Below are 27,934 nucleotides of genomic sequence, written 5' to 3'. Positions count from 1 at the left end.
ATTATGGTCATTGTTGTTTAAATTGTATTATTTCATTGTCAAATCCTCTGTGGAAGAAGATGTGGAACGAGAAAAGACAGGAACTGCAGAAGAGACAGTGAGAGACATTTAGGATACAAAGATGAATACATTTCAGTCACTTCCCTTAAGGGTTCACAGACCAGTGAGCAGATATAGAAAATGATTAGACTCAAAGAAGACAAGTGACATAATAGATGGCACATAGACATTGAGAGCCTGAAGGAAGTGTGACTAACTTTGTCTGATAGAATTAAGGAAGTCTTTACCAATGAGTCTGTATGTTGAGAACAGATCATGAAGAATCTTGAAAATGATTCTAAGGAATTTGGATGTTAGCCTGCAGTCAACATGAAGTACTTCAAATATTGTTAGTCACAAGGAAGACTGGATCGTGTTTACGTATTCCTTTGGCAGCAGGGCAGACAATGTGTTGCAGATGGCAAAGACTAGAAGCAGAAAGATTAGCCCTTGTAATAATTCTAGCAAAAAATAATGAGGGTGCAGGTCTGATTTTCACTCGAAGGAAAGCCAGCTCCTTTGTAAAAGCACTTATTCTGATTGAATTATATTCGGTCATTCTAGCACTTAAGCTGCTCCAAAGAAAAACTGAATCACTGCCAACCTCAGGCATTGGATTCAAGAAGTTGTGATCCAGATGACTGCCCCACAGTGTTACTAGAAATAGTGAAGCACATCCAGGACTTTATGAAGGCTCTGCGCCTGCATATTTTAGGTTTGATGTCAAGTCAGGTTGAGAATAAAATTTGCAAATATGAAGATGATGTACCAATATGGAACTGAGTTTAATAAATAAGTAAAATAAAATCAAACACAATTTACATGCCTTTTTTATGGTTACAAATGTGTAGCAAATTCACAAATAGAAGAAGAAAATAGGGACAAACGAAAACATGTGTTGAAACAGGTTTCTAGGAATATGGGTTTAATTATTACATTTCATATTGCTGTATTATTTTCAGATAAGCATTTGCATAAAATTACCTTGCAGTTTAGGAATGGCTCAGAGGTAAGGACATCTCTTTGTTGAGTTGCAGTTTATATAGATGGATAAAAACGAATCCTTCAAATTTTAAAAGCACCAGGAAGACAAAAGATACAGTTTGAGTTATTTAAAAATTTACTTGAGAGAAATGACAAGTTGTGAAGGCATTTAAAAATCTGAAAAAAAAACCTAAATTATTTTGTAAACATTCTGCTAGACCTTTCTAGCAGTAATGAAACCTCCGTGGCAAATTTTCTCATATTCTTCTGTTTTTCCAAAACAGAATAAATATTTTCTGATTTTTTATATTGGCATTTGCTAAACTGAAAGATTTTAAAAATATGGTTCAATAGTATTGTTTAATACATACTTAACACTTATTCCTTTCATGGTTACATTAATTTATCTTTATTATTTCATTGATTTTATTAAAATAAGTGTTTTTTCAACAATAAAAAAGGCCAAAAAATAAATTTTAATTACAAATACTTGGAATAAATACCAGACTTATCAATGACTTACTTTTGTGTAAAAGAGATACTTTAGTATGTATGCAACAATGTCAATGTTTATATTATGGACATTTAGGTGAACTTTCATTTGGAGATCTTAAAATCATCATGTATTCTTCACCATCATTTAAACATTACTTCTCACTGCCTACTGTTGTGTGTTTTGTTTTGGAAAGAGTGTTAAAACTCACATTTACAAAATTCTAGCTCTGGGATTGCAGCTTTTGGAAAAAATGTTTGAATGTTTAAATATTTCAATCTTTAGATCATTCTGTTAGCTTATTCAAAGTATGGCTTTATTTTTTGTTTTGTTTTGTTTTTTATTTACCTATATAATAACAATAGTCAGGAGGTTATGTGGTGGTAATAACCACCCCCAAATTTCAATGGCTTAAAATAATAACTATTCTCTTTCTTGCTCCCTTTATCTGTTCAACACTAGTTGGAAGGAGGGTCTCTGCTCACTGCGGTTAGCAGAAATAGCCAACATCTTGACCACTGCCAATAACTGTGGTAGATATAAATGAGAATACTGATGGGTATTAAGCTAGTAATTAGATGATATATCCCTAAAATGGCATATTGTTATCTGCTTACAGCTCATTGGTCAGAACTAGTCACGCAGTCCAGGGGCCCAGAATGTGCAGTCTCGTATTGTACAGAAGGAATATAGTCACAAGTATTTGGCAAATGACACTAGTGAAATCAACCATTTCAGTCTTCTGCCTTCTTTAGAACAAAACAAGAAAAGAACATTTTACTTCTTGGACAAAATTTAATGGAAAAATGAAAGAGACTGAATTTCTTCACAGATGAAACACAGAGTATTTACAGCCTCACATCTATAGAAGCATGACAAGAGGATATCAGAGCTGCAACCACATTTAAGAAATCATTCAGTTAAGCCCCCCATTTAATTGAGAATTGAGACAGAGCTTTAGAGAGTTACACATAATTATTTTACAGTCTAATTGGAAAGGCATTGTACCGGGTGAAAAGGTGATACAACGACGAGGCACTGTTCCTGAACTAGGAAGTTTACAGTTTTTCTGAAAATTCAGTAATTATCGCCTACACAGGAGGTAACACAAGCAATGAATAAGAATCCAGCATTCTTCGCTTTTGATTACATAATCTTTTGGAAATGTCATTCTATCATTGGCCCTTTAAAGCATCTTTATACTAATTGAGTTAATTAAATTATATAAATATTATAATATTTTAAGGAGGGGTAAGAAATTACTTGATTAGCTCAAATGTTTTTGTGAGATATATGCTGTATCCTCCATAAATATTTCTGTAGATAAACCATTCAATAAAATGTATGACAAAATACCCATCACAAAAAATTTATGATGAACTGTCATTTGAATAAAGGCTCTAACAGTCACTAAGATTATATTATCAGGTGGCTAAAATAAGTAGAAATAGTGCCCACTATGCACAATATTCCTATACTGGTTTTGTGTATTTAAATAATAATACGAATTTTTGCTATTTCTGTCTAATATTATTTCCAGGTAAAATTACGTTTGAGATTTCCTCTTTTAGTCAAATGTACTAACAAGGACCATATTTACCTTTCTGTTTGATTCAATGGTATTAGTCTGTTTTCATGCTGCTGATAAAGACATACCCAAGACTTGGCAATTTACAAAAGAAAGAGTTTTAATTGGACTTACAGTTCCATATGGCTGGGGAAACCTCACAATCACGGAGGGAGGGAAGGAGGAGCAAATCAATATAACTTACGTGGATGGCAGCAGGCAAAAAGAGAGCTTGTGCAGAGAAACTCCTGTTTTTAAAACCATTAGATCTCGTGAGACCCATTTACTATCACGAGAACAGCACAAGAAAGACTCACCCCCCTGATTCGATCATCTCCCACCAGGTCCCTCCCACAACACGTGGGAATGATGGGAGCTACAAGATGAGATTTGGGTGGGGACACAGAGCCAAACCATATTACCAACTAAACAACTAGATTTTTAAATATGAAACAATTATTTTCAAGGCATTGAATATCAAGCAACAAGACAGAGATACTCAATTTTGAGACTCCTATTCAACACAGAATTATCTATTTTAGCTAGAATAATTCAATATAAAAAAGAAAGATTTGTTGTTGTTGTTTCAAGATGGCCTCAGCCACAGAAAAAACAGCAAAACAGTACATAAAGATCAACACTGTGAGCTTTAATTCAAGAAGAAAAATGAATTAAATGACTGACTGTCAAAAGTGAGTCAAGTGTCGATACATGAGAGGGGCAGAGAGTTTTCCTTTGCAACTCACCTTTCCACTGGGGATTTGTCCAGGTCAAGGGAGACCCCTGTGTTTCTCCCAGCTTTGGAGCTAACTTGGGGAGAGGCTTGGAGAAGCTGAGAGAGAAAGACATTGGGAAAAGTGGCAGCATTTTCCCTGACCTGGGGTTGAGAGCAGGATACCGTTTTTAATCCAGGAGCATACAGAGTCAGTCACTCTTTGGCAACCCAAGTGTGACCACACAGGTATTTTAGTCTCAGGCCAGGGATTGAAGTGCTTGCTCTAGAGTTTGGTAGGAGCCTCCAGAGACAGAATTGAGCAGCAAATGTGGAAAATGCCCCAGGAGTAGGCACTGGAATTGTGCCCTCCCCTTGCCACAGGTCTAGGGCAAGAGAAGAACTACTGCAACCATGATTTCTCCTGGGTGAGGAGACCTGCAGCCAGGGCCCACTTGGTGACCTGGCAACTCTGCCTGTGTGTGTGTGTGCGTGTGTGTGTGTGCGGTGTGTGTGTGTGTGTGTGTGCGCGTGTGATTGCTGGGTGCCCCAGCCTGCTCCCCTGAGATCAAGATACAGAGAGGTCTTCTCTACTCCATGCTCAGAAATATCTTCAGACATTCAGAGCATAGGCTCACCTGGATTAACAGCCTGAGCTGTCCCACCCTTCTTATGCAGAGACCACAGTGCAGCAAAGCACTCTCTGTTTTATGCTGAGGCAGATCTCCAGGCATTTAGAGCGCTCACTCACCCATATCAACAGCCTGAGTGTCAACCATTTCCGTGGAGAGACCATGTGAAATGAGGCCCTCTCCCCTCCATGACTGGACAGATCTCCAAGCTTATAGAACATCCACCCTCCTGGATTAAGAGGCTGCTGCCCTCCCTCCCTGTGCAGAGAAGTTACCGCTCAAGAGGTTTCCCAGCTCCAGGCCTACACACATTTCTTGGTGCTTGGTGGCTGCCCCCTGGATTCTCCCTTCAGGGAACCTTTAGGCAGACCTGCCTGGCCTGATTCTGTCCATCTTGGCTCACCCTCTCTAGCTGAGCAGGAAGGTCAGGCCACTGTGTATTCCGGGAATCAGTCCGTTGCCTCAGGCAATATCTCGTAGTAAACAAGGATCAAATATGTATACCCAGCCACATTGGCCACAGCTGGCTTTTACCCAGAAGTGACATCTACTGGCCTGTAGCTTGAACTGCACAGCCCAATATAAAACCACCCAACAGAAGTTGGGTGAAGAAACAAAGCCAAAAGACCCTATCCAACATTCTCTACAGTCACACCCCCAGGAACGGGGTAGAGGGAAAGAACATAAAACAATACTATAGGGAAAGAGAGAAAAAAAAATCCTATTCACACAAAAATAATTACAAAAGTTAGAAGTGCCAGGATCTCCAGATGAAAAGGACCCAGCATGAGGAGTTTTGGTACCAGAAAAAAAACAAAAAAAATTGAACATTGTGACAGCACGGAAGGATCACGCTCGCTCTCCAGCAATAATCCCTATCCAAAATAGAAACCCCAATGTGGCAGGTAAAGAATTGGATAGCAAGGAAGATGAATGATATGCAAGACGAGGTTGAAAATCAACACAAATAAACTTCTAAAGAAAGCCAGTAAATGAAGGAAGAGATTAACATCTTAAAAAAATAACCAGAGCTTCTAGAATTAAAAAATTCACTTCATGTATTTCAAAATACAATTGAAGACTTTCATCAGCAGCCTAAATCAAACAGAAAAAGAATTTTAGAACTGAAAGATCAGGTTTTCAAGCTAACCTAGTCAAGCAATTTTTTTTTAAATTAGAAAATGAATTAAGTCTTCGAGAAACATGGGATTATATAAAGCAATCAAACCTATGAATCCCTAGCATTCCTGAGAGAGAAGAAGAAAAAGTAAACAACTCGGCAAGTATATTTGAGATAATAATGCAAAAATAATTCTCTAATTTTGCTAGAGAAATAGGTGTCCAGATGCAAGAATCCAGAGATCACCTATATGATGCTATACAAAACAAACATCACCAAGGCATATAATCACCAGACTGTCCAAGGACAACAACAACAACAACAACAAAAAATCTTAAAGACAGGTAGAGTAAAAGGTCAGATTCTCAACAGCAACAACAAAAGTCGGGTTAACAGCAATTTCCCAGTAGAAACCTTGTGAGAAGGTCAAAAAGAAGAGATTGAGGTCTATTGTCATCATTCTTGGGGAAAAAGAAAGAAAGAAAGAAAGAAAAAAAAAGGTGATGTACTGCTAAACTAAGCTTTCTAAGCAAAAGAGAAATATTTTCCAGACATATAATCACAAAGGGAACTTATTGCCAATAGACCAACTGTATAAAAGATCCATATAGGAGTTCTTAACACAGAAACAAAATAATTATACCTGTTACCACAAACACACACTGAAGTACATAGCCCATAGAATCTATGAAGCAATACACAGTAGGAACTACAAATCAACCAGTTAACTTCACAATAGAATTTAAAACCTCACATATCATTATTGACTTTGAATGTACATGGTCTAACCTTGAAGGTACATGGTCCTACTTAAAAGGTACAGGGTGCCAAGTTGGATTAAAAAATAATAATAATAATAAAAGACCAATCCATCTGCTGTCTTCAAGAGAACCATTTTAAATGTAAGGATACCCATAGGCTTAAAGTGAAAGGTTGGAGAAAGATCTATTATACAAACAGAAAACAAAAAAGAGCAGGGGTCACTATTCCTATATCAGATAAAACAGACTTTAAATCAATGACAGCAAAAAAGGGAAAAAGAAGGACATTATATAATGATGATAGGGCATTGCATAATGATAAAGAGTTCAATTCAACAAGAATACTTAACTATTCTAAATATATGCATACCAATGTTGGAGCATAAAAATTTATAAAACACATTTTTTTTTTTTTGGTAAAAAGACACAGCCACACAATAACGGGTGGCGGTGGGGGGATGCTGCAACATCTCACTGACAGCATTAAAGACATCTATAAGGCAGAAAACTAACAAAGAAATTCTGAACTTAAATTAACACTTGATCAACTGTAACTGATAGATATCTCCAGAGTACTCCACCAATCAACCACAGAATACACATTTTTCTCATCTGCATGCAGAATATATTCCAAGACTGGCCCCATGCATTGCCATGAAACAATTCTCAGTAAATTCAAAAAAATCAAAGTCATACCCACTATACCTTTGGACCACAGGAATAAAAATAGAAATCTAGGCCGGCATGGTGGCTCTTGTCTGTAATCCCAGCACTTTGGGAGGCTGAGGTGGGCGGATCATGAGGTCAGGAGTTTGACACCAGCCTGACCAACATGGTGAAACCCCGTCTCTACTAAAAATCCAAAAAAAATTAGCTGGGCATGGTGGTGTGTGCCTGTAATCCGAGCTCCTCAGGAGGCTGAGACAGGAGAATCGCCTTGAACCTGGGAGGCGGAGTTTGTGGTGAGCCCAGATTGAGCTACTGCACCCCAGCCTGGGCAACAGAGTGAGACTCTGTCTAAAAAAAAAAAAAAAAAAGAAATCTATACCAAGAAGAGCTCTCAAAAACACCTAACTACATAAAAATTAAACAACTTGCTTCTTTTGGGTAAACAAATTAATTAAGATATAAATAAAAAATTATTTGAAATAAAAAAGAGAGACACACATACCAATATCCTGAAATGCAGCAAAAGCAGTGTTAAGAGGAAAGTTCATAGCACTAAAGTCTTACGTCAAGAAGTTAGAATGATCTCAAATTAACAATCTAACATCACACATAGAAGAACTAGAAAACAAAACAAAAACAAAATAACCCCGAAGCAAGTAGAAGAAAATAAATAACTAAAATTATAGTGGAACTGAATAAAATTGAGACTCAGAAATTGATACAAAGGATCGCAAAACCAAAAGTTGATTACTTGAAAGGATAAACAAGATCAGTAGACCATTAGTTATATTCACAAAGCAAAAAGAGAGGTTCCAAAAGCACAATTAAAAACAACAAAGATGACCCTACAACTAATCTAACAGAAATACAAAAGATCTTCAGAGACTAATACGACCACATCTATACACACAAACTGGAAAATCTAGAGGAAATGGATAAATCCATGGAAACATAAAGCGCCCAAGCTTGAATCAGGAAGAAATTGAAATCCTGAAAGGACCAAGTTCCAAAATTGAATACAGTAATAAAAAATCTGCCAACCAAAACAGCCCTGGACCAGAAGGATCCACAGCCAAATTCTACCAGATATGCAAAGAAGAGCTGGTACCAATTCTACTAAAACTATTCCAAAAAATTGAGGAGTGACCCTTCCCTAACTCATCCTACAAAGCTAGCATCACCCTGATACCTACATCTGGCAGAGACACAACGAATAAAGACAACTACAGGCCAATATTCCTGATGAACATAGATGCAAAGATTCTCAAAATACTAGCGAACTGAATTCAGCAGCACATCAAAAAGTTAATTCACCATGATAAGTAGGCTTTATTCCTGGGATGCAACGTGGGTACAACAAATTGCAAATCAATCAACTCGATTCAGAACGTAAACAGAATTACACGCAGAAGTCATATGATTGGCGGGCGGATCACGAGGTCAGGAGATAGAGACCATCCTGGCTAACACATGAAACCCTGTCTCTACTAAACATACAAAAAATTAGCTGCCGGGCACCTGTATGGCGTGAACCCGGGAGGCGGAGCTTGCAGTAAGCCTAGATCGCGCCACTGCACTCCAGCCTGGGGGCCAGAGTGAGATTCCATCTCAAAAAAAAAAAAAAAAGTCATATGATTATCTCAGTAGACACAGAAAAAAATTTTGATAAAATTCAACATCTCTTCACTATAAAAACGTTCAACAAACTAGGCATTGAAAAAATTCACCTCAAAATAATAAGAGCCACAAAACCGCAGTCAAACATTCTCCTGAATGGGCAAAAACTAGCATTCCCCTTAAGAACAGGAAAAAGACAAGGATGGCATTCTCACCATTCCTATTCAACATGTACTGGAAGTCCTAGCCTGAGCAATCAGGCAAGAGAAGGAAATAAATGCAACCAAATACAAAAAGATAAAATCAAATGTTTCTTTTTCTCTGGTGACATGATTACACGTCTAGAAAACCCTATAGACTTTGTCAAACAGCTCCTAAAACTAATAAACAACTTCAGTAAAGTTTCAGAACAAAAAATTAATGTAAAAAATCAGTAGCATTTCTGTACACCAAAGAAGAAATCGAGAAGGCAATGCTGTTTACAATAAATATAAAAAAGATGCTAAGAATAAATTTTACCAAAGATGTGAAAAATCTCTACAAGCAAAATTACAAAACACTGATGAAATAAACTGAAGATAAAACAAATGGAAAAATATACTATACTCATGGAGCTGAAGAACTGATGTCATTAAAATGACCATATTGTTCAAAGAAATTTACAAGTTCAACACAATCATTATCAAAATGCCAACACTATTTTTTCACAGAATTAGAAAAAGCCATCCTAAAATTAACATAGAACCAAAAGAGAGTCCAAATAGCCAAAGCAGTCCTAAGCAAAAAGAACAAAGCTGAAGCCATCACATCACCTGACTTCAAAATACATTACAAAACTATAGTTTTGGTATAGTATTGTAGTATACTACCAAAGTATAGTATTGATAGTATAGTATAGTATAGTATAGTATAGTATAGCATAGCATAGCATAGCATAGCATAGCATAGCATAGCATAGTATAGTATAGTAGTATAGTAGTATAGTATAGCATAGCATAGGATAGGATAGGATAGCATAGCACAGTATAGTATAGTAAAGTGCAGTAACCAATGTGTAGTTGACAAGAACTTACATCGGGAAAAGGAAACATATTAGAAGAAAACATTGAGAAAACTCCCCTGGATGTTGGTCTAGGCAGACAATTTATGACTAAGACCTCAAAAGCATAGACAACAAAACCAAGAATAGACAAGAGGGACTATATTAAATCACGAAATTTCCACGCAGCAATGAAAATGAAAACAATGAACAGAAAAAGAGATAAGCTGCTTAATGGGAGAAATTTTTTGCAGACTATTCATCCAAAAGGAGACTAATAGCAAGAATATAAAAGGAACTCAACAAAAAGAAAAACAAATAATGATATTAAAATGTGGGCAAAGGACATCGATGCACATTTTGGGGTTTTTTTAAATTTGTTTTTATTTTATTTTATTTTATTTTTGAGACAGTTTCACTCTTGTCACTCAGGCTGGAGTGCAATTGCACGATCTCGGCTCACTGCAACCTCCATCTCCCATGTTCAAGCGATTCCCCTGCCTCAGCCTCCCAAGTAGCTGGGATTACAGGCATGCAACACCATGCCCGGCTAATTTTGTATTTTTAGTAGAGACAAGGTTTCTCCATGTGGGTCAGGCTGGTCTAGAACTCCCGACCTCAGGTGATCCGCCCGTCTTGGCTTCCCAAAGTGCTGGGATTATAGGCGTGAGCCACTGCGCCTGGCCATCAATGTACAGTTATAAGATGAAGACATACAAATGACCAAGTGGTATATAAAAAGAGGCTCAATCATTAATTTTCAGAGAAATACAACTCAAAACCACAATGAGATAACAACTTATCCCAGTTAGAATGGTGATTATTAAAAAGACAATAAATAACAGATGTTGGCAAGCATGCAGAGAAAAGGCAACTTTTGTACACTATTGGTGGGAGTGTAAACTAGTATAGTCAGCATGGAAAACAGGATGAAGATTTCTCAAAAAATTAAAAACAGAATTACCATTTGATCTAATACAACTGCTGGGTATCTTCCCAATGGAAAAGAAATCAACATACGAAAAAGATACTTGGACTCACATGTTTATTGTAGCACTATTTACAATAGCAAAGATATTGAATCAAGCAAAGTGTTCATGAACAGATGACTGGATAAAGAAAATATAGTATATACACACAATGAAATATTTTTCAGCCAGAAAAAAATAGAATCACGTCATTTGCACAAACACAGATAAAACCGAAGGTCATTATCTTAATTAAAGTAAGGTAGATACAAAAGACAAATGTCACATGTTCCAGCTTATATGTGGGAGGTAAAAAAACAAACAAACAAACAAAAAAAACTTGATTACATGGAAACAGAGAGTGTAAAGTAGATAACAAAGACTAGGAAGGGTCAGTTGGGGGCCGAGGTAGGAGGGATGATGAAAAGAACTGGGTTAAAAGATAAAAACATAAAGTAAGATAGAAGAAATAAATTCAATGCTTGATAGCAGAGTAGGGTGCCTGTACTTAAAAATGTATTGCACTCAAGTGACAGATACTGCAGACACTCTGACTAGATAATTATGTCTTATATATATATATATATGTAGCAATATTTCTCATATATCCTATAAATTTTTACAAATTAAAAAATAGTAAATATTAAAAAAATAAAATACACTGATTTTAAAATATGAGATAATTACTTAAACATTTCTTGAAGGAAGACACACAAGTGGCCAGCTGGCATATTAATAAATGCTCAACATCTCTAATTAGTATAATCCAAATGAAAACCACACTGAGATTTCACCTAATATCTGTCAGAAAGATTGTGATCAAAAACACAAAAGAGAGGTATCAGCAAGAGCATGTAGAAGTTAGAACCCTACACTCTGTTTATTTATTTTCCCAAATGGTTCCACTTTTCTGCTATCTTTAGGTATTCATAAATTTTTTAGTATTCCATTTATATGAATCCAATGGGATTTTAATTATATCTTTGAATAATATTTTAGTGATTGTTCTAGGAAATAAAGAATATATACTTCATTTTTCCAGTGTATTTAAAATGAATATTTTACCATTTCACTTTGATCATTGAAATTATATTACCATATAGATTCCTTTATACTCCCCTAAGTGATAGTTGTCTCATATATTTCTGTACATTGAAAATTACAGGAAATGTTGTTTTGTTTTAACTGCCAAACATTATTTTAAGGAACTCAGACTCACAGCATCATTTCACTGCTACTTTGAATTCTCATGTCTTTTCCTTCTCCACCTGTTGTTATTTATTTTTTCCAGTATTTTCAATCAGCTAGGCCACACCTCTGCCGAGATTTTACATTTGAGTTCAAAGAGAGTGAGAGAGGCATGGCTTTCTTCCACCTTACCCAGAAATCAGAACCTGACTGGTAGTCTTTTAACTACAAATTTAATGTTTTATCGTTCTACAAATATTTGAGTTTTCTGCTTCATTTTGTGATAGCATCAGTTGGTATTTAAATAAAATTTTATATTTTATCCAAGTGTCAAATGTATTAGCATGATGGTTATAATATTTCTTCATTGTAAGTTAAATGCTTGTTGAAAGTTTAATGGTGTCTGTTATTTCATAATTGATAATAGTAAGTATTGTTCTCTTTTTTTTTCTTAGAAATACTTCTTGAGATTTAGAAATTTAATCAGTTCAAAGCATTACATTTTGAATGATTATTTTTTATTCTTTTTGACCAAGTCATTGATTTATTTCCTTCTTTATACTTACTTTAACTAAATGAAATTTTCTTTACAAATTTAAACATTTAAATCTACACATTTACCAATAAGGAGCACTTTATATGTAAAGCACATTAACAAACTTTGGGATGTATGTTGTTCACTATCATTTGATTTGAAATATTTTCTAAGTTATATAGTTTTATATTTGATTCATGAGTCCTTTATAAACGCTATTAATTTCTAAATATTTGCATATTTATAAATATGTTATTTTTATTAATAATTTAATAGAAGTTTGATCAAAGAAAATACTCTGTTACTTCAATCCACTGAAATTTATTGAGAGTTGTTCATGTACTAGTGTATGTTCTATTTTGGTAAATGTTCCACGTACATTAAAAAATATTTATTATGCCATTATTAAATATAGTGGTTAATTAATGTAAATAAACATAAATTAAGCCTTTTTTTGGTGATTTTGTTTAAATCTCCTATATTCCAACTTAATTTTTTGTTCTTTTTAGTCAATTACTGAGAGAATTATTGTTTTCCAAAATATGTGTTTATAGAAAACTACCCTTTCAAAAAGGAAAATTTAACTTTAGTATTTAAAGTCATCACTCTTAGAGCCCTCAAACTTAAGTGAATTTATTTCTTTTTTTCCTTTTAAAGTAATATCAGAAAATAAATACTTTCCATTTACATGATTGGTTTCAAATATATTCTTAATATTCATTAATAAATTTGTTCAAGTAACATTGGCATCTGACTCTATCATATTATTCAACATATTTTACTGATAATATAATCTGAAGAATGAAATGATAGTATATTTTTAAGGATCTCTTAATTACATTAACATATTTCAGATTAAAATGAATATATATACACATATCATGTAAAATATGACATTTGGAACATTTCTCATATAATGGTAAATGAGTTAACATATTATTGCATAGAAACAATCATAATAAACAGGCAGAAAGTTATATTCTGAGATGCCTTTAGGGCTCATAGTCTAAATGGTTATGATTTTGTGCCATTTTGGAATAATCAAAGGAATTCCCTGAAATATTGATGGAGTGTCAACTCATTTCCAGTCAGTTTTATTAGGGTCTGTGTGGAAGGGAAACCAATTCAAAATACTACAATTTGTTTGACCTCATGGCTAGAGCAAAAATGATGTTTTAGACACCTTTATAAATAACAGTGCCAGCAACTTAGACTCCACACTAGTTTATTAATTGGTTAATTTATTGCCTACTAGTCTACTACAAGCATTGTAACGTGGCTTTAATGACAGATGACAGTTCAGGTAGTTCAGTTCTGTGAAATACAGATTTCCTAAGCAAAATTATCAGAATAGCTAATAATACTATAGTTAGCAAACCAATGATTTAAACATCTATACAAAGGGTCTGACATGTTCAGAAAGATAGGAAATTTCTTTATTTTCTTTCAACCTTTTGTCATTGCATGATTTCTTGCAAAACTATTTTGGTTCAGTTAAGGTTGTCTCCTTCCATTCTCAATAGAAGAATAAAACGTCAACTTGGCACCTGGGTAGTGACAAACATGCTATAAAGCATATCCGTATAAATCATTTCCAAGCACCAATTTACATAGTAATTGTGTTCATGTCAGCGTATTCAATTTTCAATGGCTGGTTTTAGTCACACTGTTTTTCTATTCTAATCTTGCCCACGTCAGTTACCTTTGATAAGGCAGTGATATCTAGTAATTTATTTTGCTTTTGACAGGTCTGAAAAATTAGTCTGGACTACCAAGTATATGTGAGCATGTTTGAATGAGGGGGTCACTACTATTTATTTATCCATGCAGTTATCCCTTTGTTTGCTCACTTATTCTATAGAAACCTATTTTGTAAATTGACATTTTATTTAGTAATCTAATTTAAATGTTATGTATTATGATTTTTTTTTTTTTTTTTTTTTTTTTTTGAGACTGAGTCTTGCTGTGTCGCCCAGGCTGGAGTGCAGTGGTGCGATCTCGGCTCACTGCAAGCTCCGCCTCCCGGGTTCCCGCCATTCTCCCGCCTCAGCCTCCGAGTAGCTGGGACTACAGGCGCCCGCCACCTCGCCCGGCTAGTTTTTTGTATTTTTAGTAGAGACGGGGTTTCACCGTGTTAGCCAGGAGGGTCTCGATCTCCTGACCTCGTGATCCGCCCGCCTCGGCCTCCCAAAGTGCTGGGATTACAGGCTTGAGCCACCGCGCCTGGCCGTATTATGATATTTTATGTCTTTACTGAAGGATGAAATAATTTGTTGTGTTCCTGCAGCCACGTATTCATGAAGCACTGCAGAAATATAGTGGGTATGTAGGCTGTTGCTTTTTAAACAAATTTGAAAAGATTGCTGCCATTATTTTTCTGAATATTTTTTCTACTATTAACTCATCTTCCGTCCTTCAGAAATGCCCCTTGTATACATGTTGGTTTGCTTGATGTTGTCCTGCATTTATCTGTGTTTACTTTTCTTCATTCTTTTTTCTTCTTATTCTCCATTGATATGGTTTGGCACTGTGTCACCACCCAAATCTCATGTAGAATTATAATTTCCAATGTTGAAGGTGGGGGCTGGCGGGAGGTGACTGGATTATGGGGGTGGCTTTTCACGGTTTTGCACCATCCCTCTAGTGCTATCTCATAGAATTCTCACGAGATCTGGTTGTTTAAATGTGTGTAGCCCCTCTACCTTCACACTCTCTCTCCTGATCTACCACGTGAAGAAAGTGCCTACTTCCCCTTCCGCCGTGATTGTGAGTTTCCTGAGGCTTCTCCAGCCATGCTTCCTGTACAGCCTGCAGAACCATGAGTTAATTTAAACTTTTTTTTCCTTATAAATTAGCCAGTCTCAGGTAGTTCCTCATAGTAATGTGAGAAGTAATATACATTCATATTCCACAATCTCTATTTGTCTTCAAGGTTGGTGTTATAGGTGGTGAATCTGTATGGGTCTGTGGCAACCTTAATTCTTACCTCCTCAGAAGAAAGAATTCGACCGAGGGGGCGTAAGGTAGAGTGAAAGACCAAGGCAAGTTTTAGAGCAGGAGCAAAAGTTCATTAAAAAGCTTTAGAGCAGGCATGAATAGAAAGTCACCTACACATGGAAGAGGGCCAAGTGCATGACTTGAGTGATCAAGTACATGGTTTGACCTTTTGACTTGGGGTTTCATATGTTGGCAGGTTTCTAGGGTCTTGCAATACTTCTCCCCTGATTCTTCCCTTGGGTGGGCAGTCCGCATGCAGTGTGTTTACTGGAGTTGTACGAATGCTCACTTGAGGCGTTCTTCTCTTACCAATCTGAATGTTCCTAGAGGGTCATATACCAGTTAAATTCCACCATTTTGCCTCTTTGTGTGCATGGCTTGAGTTCACTTGCCCAGCTCCTGAGATCTTATCAGGAAGTTGCTGATCACCAGTTTCAGATGTTTCTCTCTATTAGAAGACTGCCTTTCCGTGGTGCCAGCTGTGACCAATTATTATCTTAGAAAGACAGTTTAATAACTGCCTGACCATCACTTGATGGTTGCCTGACATTTCTGGTGGTGGGGGATCGTCTCCTGCCCTGCTCATGTCTGCCTGACTACCTACTGTAACATTGATATTTCTTCCATCAGTTGCACTCTTCTCTTAAGCCACTCAAAATAACTTTTTATTTTAGCTATTGAAGACTTCAACTCTAGAAGTTTTGTTTGGGCTTTTTTGTTGTTTTCTAATTTCGCTCTTTATTTATGTTGTCTATTTAATGAAACATTATCATAATACTTTTCTTTGTTTCTTTTATTATGTTTCCTTTAGTTCAGTGGAGGTATTGAAGATGGCTAGTTTGGAGTCGTTTTCTGCTATATTTAATCTCTCATTTCTCTCACAGAGAGTTTGTATTACCTGCCTTTTTATTATTTTGGGGGGTCACACTTTACTGTTTCTTTGCATGGCTTATACGTTTTTGTTGGTAACAGGATATTTCAGATGATATATTTTAGCAACTCTAAGTACTGATTATTCTACCTCCCACTTGGACTTGTTATTGTTATTTGCTTGTTTTTTTTTTTAGTAACTGGCCTGACTACAGTAGCCCCCACCACCCAACCCCTACATCCATGGGGGATATGTTCTACAACCCTTAGTAGAAGCCTAAAACTGCAGATAGTACCTAACTCTATATTTATTATTATTTTCCAGTACAGACACACCTATGATAAAATTTAATTTATAAATTTGGCAGAGGAAGGGATTAACAACAATAATAATAAAATCAAACAATTATAACAATATACTGTAATAAAAATTATGTTAATATGGTCTCACTTTCTCTCCAAATACTTTATTGTACTGTACTCATTTATTTTTTGACTATGATTGACCACAGGTAAACAAAGCCTCAAAAAGTGAAATCACAGATAAAAGAAAACCACTGTATTTTGGTGAAGTCTGTTTCTTTTCATCACATGGTTAAGTCTCCTGTGTGGCTCCTCGGGGAGCTGTGGCTTTGGGAACGCCCACATTCAGCCTAAGATGACAGCGGTATTTGCAGGGGTTTCTTTCTCTCTTTCCTGACCACATCCCGCTGTTAAATACCACTAATTGCTGGTTGATTGCTTTCTTGTTTTTAACAATCCCCTAGGATATAAATTGTTCCACACACTAATCTATTCAATTTGTGGCTCATTTGAAGGATTAGTTTTTGAAGTTTCTCTGTGATATTTGTTCTGACACCAGAAGGCATCCTCCCAAGTTTCTCCTTCTTTATTTCTCCATTGCAGAATGGCTGGCCTACAGTCTAGGCTGTGTCTTCAAAAATATACAAACCACCACTGTCCAATTACTTTTCATCACAGTCTCTGCTGTTTTTCAGAGTGACCTTAGGTTTGAACTTCTCTATGCAATGTTGCAAAGAAGTCAGTTTCTTTGGGAAGATATTTGGTGCTATATGTTTTGTGCCTTGCTTCTCTCTTAGGCAAAATCTCTGAAGCAAAGCTCTGGAGATAAGGGTGGGGACAAGGCCAAGATGCCTGGAAAGACAACCTGCTCTAGAAAGTGAGCACTCAGAGAGAGGGGACTAGTAGCCTGAGAACGTCTCTGCTTGCATCACTCACGTGAAACCACCACATCACGAACTGGGCAAAATATAGTAAGGGCCTGAAGCATTGCCAGCATGCTGTACCTGACGCAGAGCCTCTGTTTTATGGGTGGTGGCTAAGAGGAAGAAGAGATGCCCACCTCTGTACTATGATTACCCAAGGCTTTCTCTTAGTAACAGGAAACAAGGAGCAGGATGAGAGATACTGAAGTCCTGCTCCTCCTAGGTAAATAGCTCTTGGATTCGGAGTGAGGCCAATAGAAAGCCCTGTGTTCTTGGTTGCATCTGTCTGAAGGAGTGTCTCTGACTTGCTGAGTTAGGAGAGAAGGATAGAGTGGTCCTCTTTCAGATACCACAAATTACTTTCTTAACAAATTTTCATAAATTGTCTTGAATAGATGTTTATTCCCTTTCTATTTGCCTTTAGGACCATTTCAAGAGACTTACATATCTTTAAAGAAATAATTTTCACCAGCTTCATCAGGGAGCAAGTCAGGGGAGTACCTTATGCTGACATGCCAGAGTCAACCTTTGGATGACTTATTTATTTATTTATTTATTTATTTATTTATTTATTTATTTTTTGAGACGGAGTCTCACTGTGTCGCCCAGGCTGGAGTGCAGTGGCCGGACCTCAGCTCACTGCAAGCTCCGCCTCCCGGGTTTACGCCATTCTCCTGCCTCAGCCTCCCGAGTAGCTGGGACTACAGGCGCCCGCCACCATGCCCGGCTAGTTTTTTGTATTTTTTAGTAGAGACGGGGTTTCACTGTGTTAGCCAGGATGGTCTCGATCTCCTGACCTCGTGATCCGCCCGTCTCGGCCTCCCAAAGTGCTGGGATTACAGGCTTGAGCCACCGCGCCCGGCCTGGATGACTTATTTATAAACTCATCTAAGTGCCTGTCACTCATATGCTTAATAAATAATTGTCAGATAACTAAAAATGTGCTTTGGGTAAGAGCACATTTGTTATTGAAAAATACTTATCAGGATTTCTAATCTTGATAAAGTATGTTTTAAGACAACGATTTAAGATAAAATTTATAGATAAGTTTTTCTTTTGTAAAATCAAGTACAATTATCTGTGAATATTTGAGAATGAAATTAATAGTTTTTAAGTGCACATTTAAAATATTCAAATCAAGAATCTTTATAAATGATATAAATTTATTAAAAATTTAAATGATTTCCTCTGTACTATGGTAACATGCACACTGATGGTTCAACCAATTCTGTTTAATGATTAAGTTCAAGAGAACACGTGATATGTCTACTTTAGTTTTTTAATTTGAATGAGCATTAGATTTACAGATTATCCTTTTGCCGAAATCACATTTATTAATGTCATTGTTTGGCATCACAATCTAAGTGCTAGTGATTACTCTGACAATAGTTTAAGATTACATGGCTTGCTGATTTGGAAAGGAAGCTCCAGCATTCTCTGTAAAACAGCAGAATTTTCTTACAGACTCATTCTTTATTATATATAACCTAGAATCTTAAATCACTGTCTCTCATTTCAGTAAACTTCTGTGGGTAGGAGTAAAAAGAGGAAGAGTAAAATTTAGAAATACAGTTGCTAGATAAACCTTACAGAGCAACGTATATGATTACATCAAATTTTCAGATTTTTTTCTTTAAAGAGTTAAAATTATGAATCTATTTCTCAAACCTACACTTTTAGTTTTATTTGATACTTATCATAAGATTACAAAGGATATTCTTTGATATTCAACACACATGATTTTGAAGCAGCTATAGTTTATTTTCAGATTTTTTTTTTGCATGTACACTATTTTCCCATTGTTTTAGACTGCAGTTCCCTTATCCTTGTCCTCATTCAGTCTTTCTTTTTTCTTTTTCTTTTTTTTTTTTTTTTTTTGTTGTTGTTGTTTTGGGGGGAATGGAGTTTCACTCTTGTTGCCCAGGCCAGAGTGCAATGGTGTGATCTCGGCTCACAGCAACCTCTGCCTCCTGGGTTCAAGTGATTCTCCTGCCTCAGCCTCCAGAATAGCTGGAATTACAGGCGCCCACCACCACACACAGCTATTTTTTTCTATTTTTAGTAGAGATGGGGTTTCACCATGTTGGCCAGGCTGGTCTCGAATCCCTGACCTCGTGATCCACCCGCCTCGGCCTCCCAAAGTGCTGGGATTATAGGCATGAGCCACGGCGCCCGGCCTCATTCAGCCTTTCAAAGATCCAGCCTCATGGTCTGTCAGTCACTCCAAAAAGCTTAATGTCTGACAAGTCTTAAACTGTAATCTCTCAAGGAAGATTTTTGTTTCACTAGGGACACACCTCTTAGTTACAGTGGTAAACATCTTTTGTCTCTTTCAGGCTTTAGTCAAGAATGAGAGGTATATCTAAATTTTTGTTGTTGTTATTTAATTATGGTTTTCTGTAATGACTCTTAGAACTTATGTACTAATGTCTGTATTACTGTGCATGCAATTGGTTTTCAAAAAATATTGAAGGGTACTCACTTAAATAACAGTTTTGAAAGATGGCTTCTGCCTGATTCTAGCCATTTCTTCTTTCAATCTGCTGCTTATCATTTAATTGTTTTATTTTTAAAGTAATATTTAGATGTACCCTAGGCTGGAATAGAGTTTGATTTAAAGGATACATTTCCCATCTCTATCTCTGTGGCAACATTCACACCTAATTAGAGTGCATGAACAGTCATTTTAGCTTATTTTGCTTCTGAATTCACTTGTAAACTTGTTGAATGAAGGTACTTAATCAAGTTCACAAGGATATCATAATAAAAATGGAAAAGGCAATCAACCAGTGCTATACACTTTTTATGTGGCTTTTGAAATTGAGAAATATAAGAAATTATTCTTGCATATTTTTGGACGGTTAAACTCAAATATGTTTGCCAATAAGTTCTAGAATTACAAAGACAAGAGTCGAAATGGATTACATTTTTCTATTATGCATAAATATAAAATAAAAACTATTCATAGTATATTTACTAAATCTTATTTGAAAGAAATTGAATACATATTTATTCTTCCTAATAAACTCAGAATTGACTCATAAAATCTATGTATTTACAATTTAAATTTTGAAATTAGAGTACACTAGGTCTCCTTATATTTTACATCTCCATGATATGACTGGAAAATAAAAAAGGGAATCAGAAAGATCATTATCAGAAGACAAAGAAACAACTGAATAGACAGATCATGCTATCGCTGATTTGGTAAACCTCGTCCCAATTTTAATAATCTTAGTACATGGTGAACCTGAAGAAACTTGCATCACTGCTTATGGAAATGAGCACATGAACATTCAAAATTGCCATTTGTAGCCGGGTGAGGTGGCGGGCGCCTGTAGTCCCAGCTACTTGGGAGGCTGAGGCAGGAGAATGGCGTAAAACCGGGGGGCGGAGCTTGCAGTGAGCTGAGATCTGGCCACTGCACTCCAGCCTGGGCGACAGAGCAAGACTCCATCTCAAAAAAAAAAAAAGAAAAAAAAAATTGCCATTTGACTTGTTCAGCATCACAATGCAAGTCATGCAAGTCAATATATTAGAATCATTATTCAATATACTTCATGGAAGGCAGGAGTATTTAGAATATAAGGCACTGAAAAATCAAGAGTTTGCTCAAAATTCTGTATATGTTGAGAAATAGCCTATAGTGCTTACTTTGTGAGTATTTCATGTAAGTACGGGGTAAGTGTATACTATTTATCACAGGAGAAGACTCCTTTTCTCTACAGATGTTCCCATGTGGCAGGACAGTCGTTAGACAAACACACCTGACCTTTCTCCACCTTTTCAGAGTTTCTTTCCAGGAGAAAGAGATTTGTGGGTTTGGGTTACAAAGGTTACTGCAGTTGGCCAGCTCCGTCTTCATTTTATTCTGCTTTGGAAACTGCTTGCCTGCAAAGATCAGTCATCTTATTCTGCCATCCATGACTTAAGTGTGACAATTTCACGTGTGTTACCCAGCAATGTCTGTGACTTGAAGACTGAATGTGCCTCATTCTGGACTTCACTATTGCGTATAATACTTGTCCTGCATCTAAACCATGCTCACCAATAGAATTTCAACAATAATAAAGAGAATGTTTTCATAGCAAATCATTTCTAGGGCCATCACTCAAATGGTTCTGAAACTACAGGAAACAGGGCTACATTAGTCTGGTATAACCGCAGCCCTACTGAAAATAATCATATAATCCTAGAGGTTGTAAAGATTCTCTTAGACAGAAATAGTTTTAGCTTCATGGCTTCGACAATCAGTGGAGAATTGAGTGTTAAGAGAACACTCTGTGATACTTCATACTCCATTTATTGTCAAAGTCATGAAGTTAAAACTATTTCTACCTGGGCAATATTAGTGATATAAAAAAAGATAAAAAGTCACAATACAAAGTGAGACTATATTAATTTTAAAATATCTCAGCTACTCATCCACATTAGAAGTCTATCTCGGGTAACATGTATGTGCATAAGTATTTATCTATATAAACACATAAACTTTTATAACAGCCAAAAGAAAAATGAAACTCATATCAAAGATGCATTTACCCAAAATTGCTGTGAAGCCTACTTCAACTCTCCTATTAGAATGGTTCTTCTATCTCTTTATGTCCATTATTGCTTTTTTCATAGATATGAATTTTTCTTACCCACATTAATTACATTAATTATATCATGCTTATAGGGTATTTGTGATAACTTTTGATGAATTTTTCCATATCCAGGGAATAACACTTGCTTAAAAATTCTCCAATTTTATCTTAGCAACAACATATTCATGCACATATTTATTAGAGTTTCTTTTCTATATAGGCCATTCTTACATAGTTTTCTATTTCCCTATGTTATATGTATATTTCAAATAGATGTCTTATGTCTCCCATCCTGAACTATAAGTTAAATAAGGTGCTCCATAGCATGCAAAGCATATATGCGACATCTCAGGTAGATGACTACATACAAAGACACGGCAAAATCAACATACAAGTGGAGAAAAGCTTAAAGTGTGGCAAAATAAAACCAGGCCACCGAGATATCCATTGACTGGACATTTGTCATACAGAAGTGCTCATTGTAAAATTCTTATCAACATTGTATTAAATAAAATATAAAGATAAGATGTTCTAAAGAGAGATTCAGGCTGATCACAGGCACTATGGATACAGACATGACTTGGCACTAACAGAGGAAGGGAGTGAATATTAAAAATACATCAAGTATGTGCTAAAAAATATGTATAAAAATCAACCAGGGTCAGGCACAGTGGCTTATGCCTACAACCCCAGCACTGTGGGATGCCAAAGCAGGCAGATTAAGGTTGGGAGTTTGAGACCAGCCTGAACAACATGGAGAAACCCTGTCTCTACTAAAAATACAAAATTAGCCAGGCGTGGTGGTGCATGCCTGTAATCCCAGCTACTTGAGAGGCTGAGGCAGGAGAATTGCTTGAACCCCAGAGGCAGAGGTTGCAGTGAGCTGAGATTGTGCCATGACATTCCAGCCTGGGCAACAAGAGTGAAACGCTGTCTCAAAAAAAAATAAAAATAAAAATAAAAAATCAACCAAAAGTGTAGGGCTAGGAGTATATAAAAAAAGAATAAAAAATTTTACATACCAAAGCATAGATCGTGTAAGAAGCTGAAACAATTTGTAAGATAGAGAGATGTTAAGAGTATTTGGAAGAAATATTAAAAAATTAAAAACAAAAGTGAAAAGCTTGAAATTTATTTTTTGGATAAAAGTAAGACTGATCTGTTGCGGGAAGTCAGGGACCCCAAATGGAGGGACTGGCTGAAGCCACGGCAGAAGAACATAAATTGTGAAGATTTCATGGACACGTATTAGTTCCCCAAATTAATACTTTTATGATTTCTTACACCTCTCTTTACTGCAATCTCTGAACATAAATTGTGAAGATTTCATCGATGCTTATTACTTCCATAATCAATACCCTTTGATTTCCTATGCCTGTCTTTATTTTAATCTCTTAATCTCATCATCTTCCTAAACTGAGGAGGATGTATGTTGCCTCAGGACCTTGTGATGATTGCATTAACTGCAACATTGTTTGTAGAGCATGTGTGCTTGAACAATATGAAATCTGGCACCTTGAAAAAAGGAACAGGATAATAGCAATGTTCAGGGAACAAGGGAGATGGCCTTGGACCCTGACTGCCAGTGAGCCGGGTGGAACAGAGCCATATTTCTCTTCTTTCAAAAGCAAATAGCAGAAATATCGCTGAATTCTTTTTCTCAGCAAGGAACATCCCTGAGAAAGAGAATGCGCCTCTGAAGGTAGGTCTATGAATGGCTCCCACGGGGTCAGCTGTCTTTTACGGTCGAAGCGGAAGGGAAGAAATAAGCCCTGGTCTCCTGTAGCGCTCCCAGGCTTATTAGGACAAGGAAATTTCTGCCTAATAAATTTTGGTCAGACAGGATGTTTGCTCTCAAACCCTGTCTCCTGATAAGATGTTATCAATGACAATGCATGCCCGAAACTTCATTAGCAATTTTAATTTCACCCTGTCCTGTGGTCCTTTGATCTTGCCCTGCCTCCATTTGCTTTGTGACACTTTATTACCTTGTGAAGCATGTGATCTCTGTGACCCACACCCTATTCGTACACTTCCTCCCCTTTTGAAAATCACTAATAAAAACTTGCTGGTTTTATGACTCAGGGAGCATCACGGAACCTGCAGACATGTGATGACTCCCCCGGACACCCAGCTTTAAAATTTCTTTCTTTTGTACTCTTTCCTTTTATTTCTCAGACCAGCCAATGCTTAGGGAAATAGAAAAGAACCCATGTTAAGTATCGGGGATGGGGTTCCCCCGATACTGATCAAGTTATTGCACACATGCCAATATACTGTCTTTCGTCTATGGCTCGTAATTAATGATATCTAGTGCTGATTCGGAAATAATAAAGACAAAAAAGCAGTTTATTTTTATACTAGTGAAGAAGAAATGAATCAGGAAATCTCTTTTAAAAATACCTATGCATTAGGATTTCTGAAATAACTTGTCTTAAATATTCTTCATAGTGAACTAGAATGTGCACTACATATCAAAACATATAAAACCATGACTTTTTTTAACTAAATATGAGAATATGAAAGAGTGCAGAGCACTTAAATATACAGGAAGTGACCAACATAGTTTATCACATGGCATAAGTCTGGCTAGTATGCTTTAGAATAAGTTCGAGTTCAGTTAAATGTCAAGATAGGAGTCCCCATATCTTCCATTGCAAAATCCTAAAATAAAGAAAAATAAACTCTTCCCTGCTAGCACTCTGAGACTGTAGTTTCAGTTGGCTTACTGAAAAGGAAAAGTTTCTTAGAATTATTATGTTTTATTTTAAAAGTCATACAAAGTTTGCATTCTGTTCTATAGATTGTGTCAATATAAAAACGCTATGGTCCATCAGTTTCAGCCTAGTTAAATAGATAATACTGAAATATGTCACAAGTTGATCTTATAATTTCAAAGAGCACTTACACAGAGCATACTCTTGTGGTTAAATGTACCTGCCTTTGGTGAAGCACAGATGAAATCAAAAGCATAATACTTTAAACAGTGGGAACCTGTGAGGCATTCTTTGGCTCTCCGTTTCCTGCAGGTGGAGCACTGGCAAAATCAGAGGTGACATCAGACTCCTCTTCCAGCATTGCTAAGAGTCAAATACTGACCTCACCAAAGTCAACCTCATTCTTGGTAGTATCAGGCTTAACACTTTATTTTTATCCATTTCAAACCCTCTCAAGGTTTTTGTTGTTGTTGTTGTTGGTTTGTTTTCATATTTTTTCCTTTTTTTCTTACTACATGACCACTTGTCCTATTTAATATCCAGCCTTAATAACTAAGTTGGAATATTATCACAGATTATATTTTGGCCATAGTTTTCTTCTGTAACATTTATTATAATGCTTTCCTCATACTGTAAATTCAGTAACCCTAATAAAAATCTCAGAATTTATTTTACATCTTTCCATTTTTTTCCCCATGATTACATGAGAACATCTTTTCTTAAAAGATGGTGATCACACTACAAATAGTCTTTGAGAAGAATGGGAATAACTGCCTTCCTTTGACTTCAGTGATTTTCTGCACTGTTTCTAAACTTGTCATTATTTCCACTTGAATACACATTAAGAGATTGAGATTAAAAGTGTGGGGGTGGGAGCCAGGCGCGGTGGCTCACGCCTGTAATCCCAGCACTTTGAGAGGCTGAGGTGGGCAGATCACAAGGCCAGGAGATCGAGATCATCCTGGCTAACATGGTGAAACCCTGTCTCTACTAAAAATACAAAAATTTAGCCAGGCGTGGTGGCCGGCCACTGTAGTCATAGCTACTGAGGAGGCTGAGGCAGGAGAATGGTGTGAACCCAGGAGGCAGAGCTTGCAGTGAGTCGAGATCATGCCACTGCACTCCAGCCTAGGCAACTCCGAAGTGTAGGGGCAGGGAGGAACTGGATAGATAGAAATTATTCTCTTAGCATATTTATTATGCCAACAATGCGATTTAATGCATCTTTGATTATGTGCAATTAGGTATTAAAATTTCTCATAACTAGACATGTTCTTGATCAGTGAGAATTACTGTAGATAATTTCAGGTAACCTGGGGATAATTTGGTTGGTTAAAAGGCCTGCGTCAATATATAAAGCACTCAATTTAGGAAAAAAATGATTTGTTCTTCACATTAACCCTCTGTTTAACTATATTGGGAAATGCAACTTCATATAAAACATGAGGAGAAAAACAGTAATTACTTCATAATTTTAAATAAATTTCTGAAGATATAAAATGGCAACTAGAAAATAGTTTTTCAAATCATAATGTACTGATATTTTTCTAAAGGGTCAATTATCTTTGCACAAAGTTAAGGAGTTTTATTTGCTTTAAATTACTGGTTTAATTTAGATTTCTAATTCTTATTTTAATTAGTTGCCCTGTTTTTTTTTTTTTTGCTTTTCTTTCTCTCACACCAGGGTTTCCAAAGGAAACTTGTTGGGTTGTCGTGGGTGGAAGGATAGCTGTATTAGTACAGTTAGATAGATTTATCACATACAGGTGCCAATACTACATTCCAAATTTTTATCACTTTCCATGTTCTCGGTATCCTTTGGTGATGTTTATGCTATCGGATAAACGATAACACAGTAAAATGAAAAGTACAGTAAGTGATGTTAGAGGTAGATGGGGGTGGGTAGAGAAAAGATGGATTTTGGGTAAGTATACATAGTACTATAATTTAAACTATAATATGCAGTTACAATTCAATACAAACTGAACTCCCTGTCAATAGACAAGCCACAAGTCATTCATAAAGTGACAGGAAATTGAACTAACAATCATTACTTATTATTATTATTATTATTATTATTATTATTATTATTTTGAGACTGAGTCTCGCTCCGTTGCCCGGGCTGGAGTGCAGTCGCGGATCTCAGTTCACTGCAAGCCCCGCCTCCCAGGTTCACGCCATTCTCCTGCGTCAGCCTCCCGAGTAGCTGGGACTACAGGCGCCCGCCACCTCGCCGAGCTAGTTGTTTTTTTTTTTTTTTTTTTGTATTTTATAGTAGAGACGGGGTTTCACCATGTTAGCCAGGATGGTCTCGATCTTCTGACCTCGTGATCCGCCTGTCTCGGCCTCCCAAAGTGCTGGGATTACAGGCTTGAGCCACTGTGCCCGGCCTCATCACTTATTACTTTTGGATTATGGATGCATTCATTTAGGGTATTCTTTATGAAAATGCAACAACCATGGCACTAAATCTGTCTGGGGTGAGAATTAAGTTCATAGAAGACATGCACATGTAGACAGTTCTGGTAGCTCTAATAACCAGCAAAAAATATTTGCTTTGTAATTTACATGATCAAAAGTTTAAAGTATGGACATTGCCTTAAAAGATTTCGTTTTAATGAGTTAACACAGTCAACAAAAATTTGTATTTAATATTTTTCAGAATTATTTTGAAATGTTAATGGTTACTCCAATTTAGATCAAGTATATTTAAGATGATGCAATATGAGTTTTATCAAAATTATTGGGATAAAATATTTGGTTACATATCTCACAGTGATACATATTTTAAAAAACAATCAAAGGACAAAACAAACAAACCAAAAAAACCCACCCTGATCACTGATACACTGATACTCACTTAGCATGACGAATATCTGGCAGAGACCTCTCTAGCGCAATGTTGTTGCTGACGAAAATATTAAAACCATTTTCCCTGTAAGCTGAGTCATCATGGTCCTCTTCAGTAAGGGGGTAAGGTTTCCCATGTTCACCTTTCCCTAGTAGCAGAAAACAAAATGAGATTATCATCTCTCTAAAAGCCATTTTATCTTCTAGAACAGATATGAAGACTGGAATGTGTATCATCACCTATTGCTGTGCTCTGCAGAAGAAGCTAGTACTAAGATTTTATTATATTATTTTATTTTAATTGCCTTTAAGTAAACAAAATATACTCAATATAAAAAGCAAACACAGAAGTAGAAAGTGTAAT

The 27,934-nt window shown here is 36.3% G+C and overlaps 1 protein-coding gene across 2 annotated transcripts in view; it reads right to left on the bottom strand.

The window, feature by feature from the left end:
• GALNTL6 (polypeptide N-acetylgalactosaminyltransferase like 6) overlaps positions 1-27,934 on the bottom strand; it is a 1,250,966-nt gene that overhangs the window by 717,892 nt on the left and 505,140 nt on the right. For both annotated transcript variants that reach the window (XM_033215693.1, XM_033215694.1), the window contains exon 3: positions 27,581-27,719. In XM_033215693.1, the coding sequence (XP_033071584.1) occupies positions 27,581-27,719 (139 nt within the window). The remainder of the gene's footprint in view (positions 1-27,580; positions 27,720-27,934) is intronic.

The sequence above is a fragment of the Trachypithecus francoisi genome, unplaced genomic scaffold, assembly GCF_009764315.1.
Source record: "Trachypithecus francoisi isolate TF-2019V2 unplaced genomic scaffold, Tfra_2.0 Lachesis_group1, whole genome shotgun sequence".
Taxonomy (NCBI): Eukaryota; Metazoa; Chordata; class Mammalia; order Primates; family Cercopithecidae; genus Trachypithecus; species Trachypithecus francoisi.
The sequence above is the reverse complement of the archived record's forward strand: the minus strand, read 5'-3'. Positions and strand labels throughout refer to the sequence as shown.